Source organism: Primulina eburnea, chromosome 8 (genome assembly GCF_022965805.1).
Source record: "Primulina eburnea isolate SZY01 chromosome 8, ASM2296580v1, whole genome shotgun sequence".
NCBI lineage: Eukaryota > Viridiplantae > Streptophyta > Magnoliopsida > Lamiales > Gesneriaceae > Primulina > Primulina eburnea.
In genome coordinates, this window is record NC_133108.1 from 34,436,194 (window position 1) to 34,446,945 (window position 10,752).

General features: G+C 33.9%; 1 protein-coding gene across 1 annotated transcript; it reads right to left on the reverse strand.

Moving 5' to 3' along the window:
* Nucleotides 1-1,714: 1,714 nt before the first annotated feature.
* LOC140839190 (F-box protein At5g07610-like) lies at nt 1,715-2,903 on the reverse strand. The gene has a single exon (XM_073205821.1). It carries the CDS (start codon nt 2,901-2,903, stop codon nt 1,770-1,772), a length of 1,134 nt encoding a protein of 377 aa, XP_073061922.1. The 3' UTR covers nt 1,715-1,769.
* Nucleotides 2,904-10,752: the final 7,849 nt, after the last annotated feature.

A 10,752-nucleotide genomic window follows, 5' to 3' on the forward strand; every position in this document is an offset into this window, starting at 1 on the left:
TCACCGGAGTTTCCGTCTGTTGTTATGTCTGTATGTGTGCATAACAACAGGTGGGGCAGGATCTAGGTCACGACAGAGATAAGTTCGAGATAGCGTAGTGACTACGGGCGCAGAAGATGACTAGTGGCTTTTATTAGACTTGGACTACTTGTATTTTGATATTTTGTATTAAACACTAGTTCGGATTGATGCATTAGAACAAGACACGGTTATTATGTTTGTACAGTATGTGTGTTGTAATTTAATAAAGAAAGATTATGCTTAGTATTAACATTTGATTTAATGTTAAAAAGCGAAAATTTGACCCACATTTTCTCACAGATCCATTTAATCCCAGATAGAATTGAGTTAGAGCCCGAGTCCCCGGAGTTTATGGAGACAAAGAAATGAAAAACTCGGGAATAATACATAGAGTACATCAACTCAAGTAATCCATTATGCATTACAGACTTTTTATGATTTGTTGCAGCAAAAATTAGAAGGCAATTACCCCATACAAACTCAACAAATGGTGTTCCAATTTGTAAGCGATGACATAAACCTCCACCTCACTTTCTGAAATGCAATATGGACGCTGACTTGTTTACCTCGAGCAATATGTTTTGGCTTAGTTGTGTTTTACTTGATTAAAATGGAGAGTTTATGGCCTGTTGAATGAAACACTATGATGGGAATCCCATTGTTGAGGAATGTGAAGTTCTTGCCTTATAAAAGCTATTATTTGGATGAATGAATTGAATCTTGAAAATGTGATCTTTGAGCTTGACGCAAATACGGTGGTTGATGCTATACAATCTCTAAAAAATGACGGTACTGAATTTGGAGCTATTGTGCACCAACGCAAATATCTTTTGCACCAAAGAACCTCGTTCTCGGTTCAGTTTGTTTATAGACATGCAAATTTTGCAGCTCATGCTCTTACCAAGATGCTCGTTTCTATGCTAGTCCATCTATTTATTTTGATATTCCGCATTGTTTGATTGAACATTTGGATTTTGTAACATTTCACATGATTAATGAAATTTCTTTCAAAAGAAAAATCCAAATCCAAATCGAATCTACTTTAATTATGAAATTTATTAACTTAGAAAGTAATATTTTAAATTAAAATAATCATCCCCTCTGAAAGCACGAATACTTTTATAATCAGCCAGCCAGTCAAGCACCATCCTAACTCCTATTAATACTTTTAATATAGTATCGGCCTCAAAGTATATTTTCGCGTAAATTAGATAAAATCATGGTATTTAGTTATTTTGATGATACATAAGATATAATATAGTGCATTAATTAAAAGATAATATATTGGTCGAATAATTTTTGGGTAATTATAAAAATTGAATTAAAAACGATTATTTTAGTGAGGAATATAATAAAATATAGTTATTTATGAAAATATATTTTAAAAATATGATATAATATACATATCTCCAATTATTGAAATTGGAGGACAAACTAACGTGGTATACCAAGAATCCAATACTTAATTACGGGATCAACTGTGAAATTATTATGTTTTTTTAGTTATATATACTTTACAGCTGGTAAAAAAAATAAAAATAAAAATTTATGGAAGGACAAAATTAAGATAATAATTGGTTTTAGGAGTATTTTCCAACTCCTTAGACTAAATAATTCTTGGTGTGAAATAAAATGAATAGAGATAGGAGGATCAAATCAAGGATATTGAATCTCCTCCAAGTCCATCCAAACATGCCTCAAGATTAAAAACATTTAAAATAAAATAAAAATTTGAGCCTCGGTGGACATCAAAGGGGAGCCAAAGTCTCAACCAGCTGGAAAACATGGTTCCGATCAAACTGAAGCCTACAATATCTACCAAATCCTTGCATTTTCAAGTCAAATACGAGCTCAAATTCACCGTCCCAGAGCCTATACAAGACAATCTTATGATGGAAATGAAGCAAGACAACTGAATCTTCTTCCTTTTTCCCTCTGACAATACCCAAAACATTAACTTCTGCACCATTCATTTCTGGAAAAACAGCTGAAATCGGACTCAGATCAGCGTGAAATATTTGAACCCAACAAGAATTGTTCTCTGACAACTCAAATACCAACACGGATTTTGTCTTAACATGTAAATACAAAGAAACACAATGAATGTGTCCATTGGATTCAAGTACGTAGTTCTTGTGACTTTCCCCCGTTTTCCTTCGGCGAAACCTGATTGTTGGAAGGTCTGCTACAAATCCCTTTTCAAGATCCAAGAAACGAGATCTTGCGCGAGGCTTGATCCAGTAAATCCCATTGTTCAAGTATATCCCATTGTAGAATTGAGTGTTGGGTAAATCTGAAAATGGGGGGCCCAAGCTAGACCATGCATGATCTTTGGAATCATAAACTTCGATGATGTATTCCAAGAGTGAATCTTCCTTACCTTTTACACAAACAACTTTATAATTTGGTGATTTTAGAGGATCAAAAGCCAGACAGAGTCCTGAAATCAAATCTTTCTTCTTGTTCTCTAAAACCAATTTTCTAATATTTTTATTAGTTGGATTGCAGACGTAGTACTTCTTCCATCCGAAGGGAGAATTTCTGCACTCTAGCAATAACAACCCATTACAAGATTGCAATATTTTGGGATAGGAAAACCCGATACGGAAGTGGCAGAAGGTTTTATCCATGTGATTGAAGTAAAAAAACGCCGATAAGTTCGCTCGAAGGATGAACGAAGGCTGCTTATGGGCACGGAAGCGGAGGGTGTGGAGATAAGTGAACCGCTCGTCGGAGATGAGAGATTTCCAGTGTTTGCTCACCAATTGGAATCTGATCAAGGGTCTTGCTGGGAGAAACAAGAAAATTAATGTCAGTAAATCGTCGATCTTGCCGACTATCTCCGCCGAATCAGACGGCGACGATGGCCTTTTGACATCCATGAAACCTAAAGTAGTTGAAATGTGTGTGTTATATATAATGGTAAAGGGACAATTCTTTTCTGAAAAAACAACTGGACAAATTGAAATTATGACAAAAAAAACTTTTCTAAAAAAGTAAAGTTGAAGTTCTTTTATAATTTATTGCTTTTAGAAATAGGCAAACTTGAGTTTTTTTTAAGAAAAGAAAATTTGTACTATTTGTTGAAGATTTTATATCTAATTTTTTAAAACGTAACACTGTGTTTGGCAACCCAGATTTGGTGGGATTTGAGGGGATTTGGATTTCAAAATTCTATTTTTTATGTTTGGCAATTTGAGTCAAAAATGGAATTCGGATTTGCTTAGGATTTCATGGGATTTCATAGGATTTCAATAAGAATATCCAAATCCCATCAAATTTGATAAGATTTGATGGGATTTGGAATTTAAAAACACAGAATTACTCTTTTATCCAAATGAAATATAATATTTCATTCATCTATCATCACTGGAGAAAAGTGTGACACAACAATCAAATAAACAAAAAAAATACATCATGATATAAATTCAATGCAATTGACACAAATTTGAGGAGATTTACGTGTATAGTCGGCGGGAGGAGACTTATTATCAAGATAGTAATAATATAATTCATTAACTTGTATAATATAAAACTAATTATCATGAATCATCGTTTGATTCTTCAAATCATCTTCCCTTTTTATTTGGTTCTTGGGGATTCCACATCATGCTCGTGTTCGGTGGTTGAATTGGAAAATGAACAACTCATCTTAGGATAAAATATGATATTTGATTATGCATTAGATTCATTGATGAATTTATTGATGTTTTAGATTGTTTTGGTTTCTTTATTGATAATTTTTCTGGATTTAAATTTTCATATTTTAAATTTGTTTGATGATTTTTTTTAATTATTATTTTATGTGCACTATGATTAATAAGGGTAGCTTAGTAAAATTTTAAAATTTCAAATTCGAATCTTTTTTTCTCCAAACAAGAAATGGATTTGTAAATACTATTTTTAACTTTTAAACCAAACACCAAATAGAATTCAAAATCCTTGAATTTCAAATCCAATTCCAAATCCAATTCTAAATCCCATAAAATCCTCTCAATCCTGGATGCCAAACACACTGTAAGAGTTTCATAAAAAAGACTGGACAAATTGAAATTATGACAAAAAAAACTTTTTTAAAAAAGTAAAGTTGAAGTTCTTTTATAATTTATTGCTTTTAAAAATAGGCAAACTTGAGTTTTTTTTAAGAAAAGAAAATTTGTACTATTTGTTGAAGATTTTATATCTAATTTTTAAAACGTAAGAATTTTATAAAAAAGACATTTTTTTTGGATTTGTACTATAAGATGTTATTCGTACAATTATTATTTTTTTGGATTTTGATGGATTTGATTTAATTAATCTCCACAAAACTTTAGTAATTTCCCAAATTAAATTTTTATAACCTAATTTCAATTTTTAGTTTATTTTTCAAATGTTACAGAAACATTAAATTTGTATTGCTTAAATTTAAATTTTAGTCTACTTTCCAAATTTTACGACGACTTTCCAAATATTAATACATACGTAGGTACTTTGTTTAATACTTTGAGAAATTTAATTCATAGTAAATTAAAACTTATTTTCTATTTTTAAAATATATAAATTATTTTTCTAAAAGCTTATTTTTATCAAAATTTAGTATCTTTGTTTCACACTAATTTAAATTTTTATCAAATAAAAAGTAAATTCCAAATCCGTAGATTTAGAAAATCCAAATCTACTTTAACTGTGAAATTGATTAACTTATAAAGTAAATTTTAAATTAAAAATAATCATCCCCTTTGAAAGCAGAATACTTTTATAATAAGCCAGCCAACTAAGTACCAAACTAGCTCCTATTAACCCCCTATTAATATAGTATCGGCTTCAACGTAAATGCAAAAACTTGTGTGAGACGGTCTCACGGGTCGTATTTGTGAGACGGATCTCTTATTTGGATCACCCATGAAAAAGTATTACTTTTGATGCTAAAAGTATTACTTTTTATTGTGAATATGGGTAGGATTGACCCGTCTCACGGATTATGACCCGTGAGACGGTCTCACATGAGACTCACTCCAAAGTATATTTTGGCATAAACCAGATAACATCACGGTATGTAGTTATTTTGATGATACATAAGATATAACATAGTGCATTAATTAAAAGATAATATATTAGTCGAATAATTTTTGGGTAATTATAAAAATTGAATTAAAAACGACTATTGTACTGAGGAATATAATTAAATATATTTATTTATAAAAAATATATATTAAAAATACGATATATGTTTGGTTGATTTAAGGTTTAGAGTTTTTTTCAGAAAGAGAAATAAAAAATTTGCCATATTTTCTTACAACCAATAGTCCAATACTTAATTACGGGACGGGATCAATTGTGAAATTATTATGTTTATAAATACTTTATAGCTTGTAATAAAAATAAAATAAAATAATAATTTATGGAAGGATAAAATTAAGATAATAATTGGTTTTAGGTGTATTTTCCAACTACTTAGACAAAAGAAATCTTGGTGAGAAATAAAATGTACAGGGATAGGAATATCAAATCGAAGGATATTGAATCCCCTCCAAGTCCATCCAAACACGCCTTAAGATTAAAAACATTTAAAATAAAACAAAAATTTGAGTCTCGTGGATATCAAAGGGGAGCCAAAGTCTCAACAAGCTGGAACACATTGTTCTGATCAAACTGAAGCCTACAATATCTACCAAATCCTTGCATTTTCAAGTGGAATACGAGCCCAAATTCACCGTCCCATAGCCTATACAACACAATCTTATGATGAGAATGAAGCAAGACTACAAAATCTTCTTCATTTTCTTCTCTAACAATACCGAAAACCTTAACTTCTGCACCATTCATCTTTGGAAAAACAGCTGAAATTAGGGGTGTACATAGTTTGGTTAAACACGAAATAACCGATCGAGCTAAAAAATTCGGTTTAAATGGTTCGGTTTATTGGTTTTTCGACCGGTTACAGTTTCAAAATTAAAGAAATACGATTTTTCGGTTCGGTTTACTGTTCTGATCCCTAGAAAATCAAAATAACCAAACCGACCATATTATATTTAACTATAGGGTTTTTTGTATAATTAGCTAATAAATGAGCCTTAGTCATGTGAAAAGTCCAATATTGACAATTGAAAGTTCAAATTGTTGTTGAAGCTCATATTGCTAAATGTATTGAGATTTGAGATGTAAAATCTATGTGCATTTTGGGGTCTGAGAATTGGAATTTAATGACTCAGTATCTTTTTATTGAAGAACTATTGTTTGAAATTGTAATTCAAATTGTTATTGAAGCTTAGAATGTTAAGTCATAAGTGTATTATAATCATATACGTTCTACTCATCTACTATTATTGTTTCTTTTATATGTGTTGCATCCATCATGCATCAAGTGATGTACAATTTTATTTCTTAACAAAGTATTATATAACTGTATATAACCGACCATATAAATGAACCGTATTACAAAAAAACCGGACCGAACCGTAAGAAAATGATTTGATTTTGGACCAGATATATTCAAAACCGAAAACCGAACCATTATAGAGAAAAACTGGACCGAATCGGCCGACTCCCACCCCTAGCTGAAATAGGACTCAGATAAGCGCGAAATGTTTGAACCCAACAAGAATTATCCTCTGACAACTCAAATACCAACACACATTTCTTCTTAACTTGCTAATACAAAGAAACAAAATTGGATTCAAGTACGTAGTTCTTGTGACTTCCTTCGTTTTCCTCCGGGAAAACCTCATTTGTAAGGTTCAAAATATGATAACGTAATCCAATTGCATGTAAATCTAGGAAAAATGAAAAATGACTAATTAAATGGTTTTAATTGCATAAATTTTATATATGAGGTGCATGGATACATGTTTTTAAAATATGATTTTCTGTTAGAATGCATAAAACTTTTTTTTTAAGATTATTCTAGACGCAATCAAGGAACGGAGAGCGGGACCATATAAGGGAATTTTTTTTTATTAAATGATCATTTTTAATTGTTTAATGTGTGGTGTATTTTAAATGGAATTTTCGAAAATAGGGTGTTTCGAGGTGTTTTTATACGTTGAGTCGTATTTTAAACCGTGTTCAATTTTCGATGAAAATATGAACTTTTGGAGAACTCGGCTAATATTTTCATAACCTTTCCTAACTAAAATATTTTAAATATTAACTAATGGCTCAACCCAAGCTTATACCATGAGTTTTAATTAAAAAAATATTAATCCAAAAACCCTCCCCAAAACCCACCATAAACCCATGCCCCCTCACCCTAGAGTGCAAGGTTTCTTCTTCAGCAACACACCACACACCGCACGAAATTTGGAGAGGTAAGCCACGCAAGTTTCGAAGAAAACTCGGCAAGCTTCTTCCCCCGTTACTCCGCCAACGTTCCTCACAGGACAAGTCGTTTTTCGTGCGTAATAAATGGAAAGACACGCCTTAATCTTCCTTCATTCATATTTCACACCACATTATATGTTTTGATACATGATTGCATGAAAAGCATGATACACTTATTTTATTTTCGTTTTTATGGCTATACATGTACAAAACTAGTGTTTCATTTTATAAGACTCTTCTTAATGATGCAAAAAAGGGCCGCCATGGTAGGGGTACTTGAAAGGATTTTTTTCAACATGTTTAAGGGTCCTTAGGAGCATGTTTAAAGGCCGTAAAGGAGAGGGCAAGAGGATGAACGAAAATTTGGGATTCTAGAGTCCTAGGGTTTGGGTTTGGTCCTAGGAGGGCGCGGCCACCAGCTGCTGTTGTGACATGTTCAGGAGTCCTAGGAGGGTGGTCTTGTGGCCCTTGGTGTGAGGAAGTAGGCTTGGTATGGTACAGGAAGGAGGGCCGCTCGATTTGGGTGCTCATAAGGCTGGGCTTACGTTTTGTTGGGAGAAAGGGAAGGGGATGCACGGGGTACTTTCAAGGCGAGAGGCTGGGCTCATGAGGGTCCTAGCAACGAGTCATGGTTGTCTACGCAAGGCTGGAGGAGCTAGGAGTAGAAGGCGCGCGGTTAGGAAACAACCTAGCCATGGTCGCGGGTTGTAGGGACATCCATGCACGATCTTAGGAAAGTGGCATAGAGGCTGGTGGTGTGAGGCCCGGGGCCGAAGATGGCGGGGGGTGATCGTCGGTGCCATGAGGTTGCACGGACAATGAGCGGCTCCTGGCAGGCTTCTAGGCGGAGGGAACTTGAATGAACTGATCTTACACCGGAAGGAGAGGGATTCCGAGATTGTTCAATGTAATGGACTGTGCAGTTGAAGAAGGCTTAAAATATTTGATACTCATATCAAGAAGGTGCATCTTCTTTTTGGTAGCTCATCACATAAGAACGATAAAGTTAAGCGTGCTTGACTTAAGGCAATTTTGGGATGAGTGACCCCCTATGAAGTTTCCTAGGGTGCGTGTGAGTGAGAACATAAACACGATAGAAAGACCCGTCTTGATACAGTGAGGACATTCGTCGAATCTGGGGCGTTACAAGTGGGGTTGACCAAGGGCTAGTAACGAAGGGATTAATGTTTTGGTCAAGTTAGGGTTTTGAACCTAGGGCAAGAGAAGTGCAGCAGCTGTCTAGGCATCTTTAAGGGTTCTGAAGGACATGATTTGGGTTGCCTAGGGTATGATTAGGTGTTATTAAGCCTTGGTTCAAGTTTGGTTAAGTTTCGAGTTAATACGAGTCAAAACCGGGACGTACGTCTAGGTTTAAAAAAGATTGAGAAATTAGTTGACAAGCTTAAGTTACATCAAATAAATATTCACGGGTCTATTCTAAGGTAATATGTTAAGTTTGGAATGATTTGAATCATCGTTTTAAAGTCTAAGAATAAAATTAGAATTTGATCAATGGTCTTGGTGGGAGGAAAATGAAAATTAGTGTCAGTAAATGGTCGATTTTGCTGACTATCCCTGCCAAATCAAACGGCGGCGAGTGCTTTTTTGCATATCTGAAACCTAAAATAGCTGAAATGCGTGTTTTATATATAATGGTAAAGGGACAAATATTTTTTGAAAAAGCACGGGGCATGTTGGGGATCGAAGTAGAGTTTAGATGGAGTGGGGGATGAATAAACTCGTTCCTTTGTGGGATGTTTTTGCAGAGGGTGCTAGAATCCTGTTAGAGATTATAGCTTATCTTGTTCAAATAAATATCCAACAGATCACAATAATAAGTGCAAAAACGATATGATGGTATGAGGGTGAAAACAATAAAACAGTAGGTAGTAGACATTGGTTGTTTCAGTAAGTTCGAATATGAAATCTTCTACGTCTCTCCTTCTTTTGTTTCCTAGAAGGTATCACTAAAATACTTTAGTTATTACAGTACAACTCGTATACACACTCACTTCAGTAGGACTTATCCTTAGCCTACTGAAACTCTTAGTTTTACAACACAATAGAATGAACACAACAAAGTTATGGAAAAGACTCTTTTCCAGATTACAGACTCTTCTCAATAAGATATAGTAAAGTGAATTGCTTGTGAAGAGATAACGAAACAGCAGCACAATATGATCTCAGAAGATCAGATAATTACTATAACGAGTGTGCTGCTATTCCATATGCTGAGCTTGAAGATATAAAGAAGTTCTTTGATTTGCTCAAAAAAATGTTGGATATGTAATGTGTTTTTTGAAAATGATAAGGGTTATTTTCTCTATAGAGTTGATCCTTATATATAGAAAGCTTTGAATCCAATGTCGATAAACAAAACGGCTTCTTTGACTCTGAGTAAATTAGCTTTATCACCTAAAAAGAGTCCTGCAGAAAGCTTCACAAAAATAAGTCTTTGTTTCATACCAAACTAGTAAGGAGCGTTAAATGTCTTCGTACATCATTAATGTTGCAATTAATGCTAGTACTAGGTAAAGTAACGGTAACATTTAAGACTTTTAACTATCAAACACAAGACGTTAATTTCTTCTTGTTTAAGCTAACTTCTGCTTATGCTTTTCTAAGTTCTCATTCTTCTTTATATGCAGCGTTAAGTACTTGAAAAGTACTGCTTCTGTTTAACCGATATGAGAGATTTTTTTTATTACACTGTCTTCTGATTTTACTATCACGGCCTACTGGTTTTGACTCTCATCACCACAATTAAATTAAGTCTAACAATTTCACCCTTTGTGGTGATGTCCAAAACCTAAATGTTAGTAACAATGAAGAACAACAGTTATGATATAAAGCAGATAGCAATTATAAAAAGATACTTGATAAGTAAATAAATAAATATTAAAGAGTTTAATCAGTAGTTCCAACATCCCTGAACATTGTTTCCTCATCCTGAGGATCTTGATTTTTGAAGGAAGATTCTGCAAGATGTCCTCCAGTTCTGCCTTCTTCTGTCCTGCCTTCTGCTTTCCCATTTCTGGCATCATGAACTTGAATTTGAGTGAATAAGTCATCCACGCAGCCAGTAAGGGTAATAATTCAATGATTCAGCATCTCCAAATATGGGGCTTGATTCGAAACTCGTTCATTAAGAGCGAGAATAGATTGAGATTGAAACTCAATCTTGGTATCAATAAGTTCCAGTCTCGAATCCATAGCTTCAACTTTGTTGGAGACTGAGCGAATCGACGAATCATGATCAAAGACATTTTAAGGATATCAGCTTGACCAATCAAGATGTTACCGTTACTTGAGAGAACATTTTTCCGAAATACACTGGTTTCAACATGTAGCTTGGCCAACGATTCTGCCGTGAGAGTGACCTCTTTAGAGATGCGGTCACGGAAGAATTTGGTGGCACTAACATCATCA

Coding starts and splice junctions, on each gene's coding strand:
- LOC140839190 (XM_073205821.1), bottom strand. CDS start 2,903: ATGGATGTCAAAAGGCCATCGTCGCCGTCTGATTCGGCGGAGATAGTC.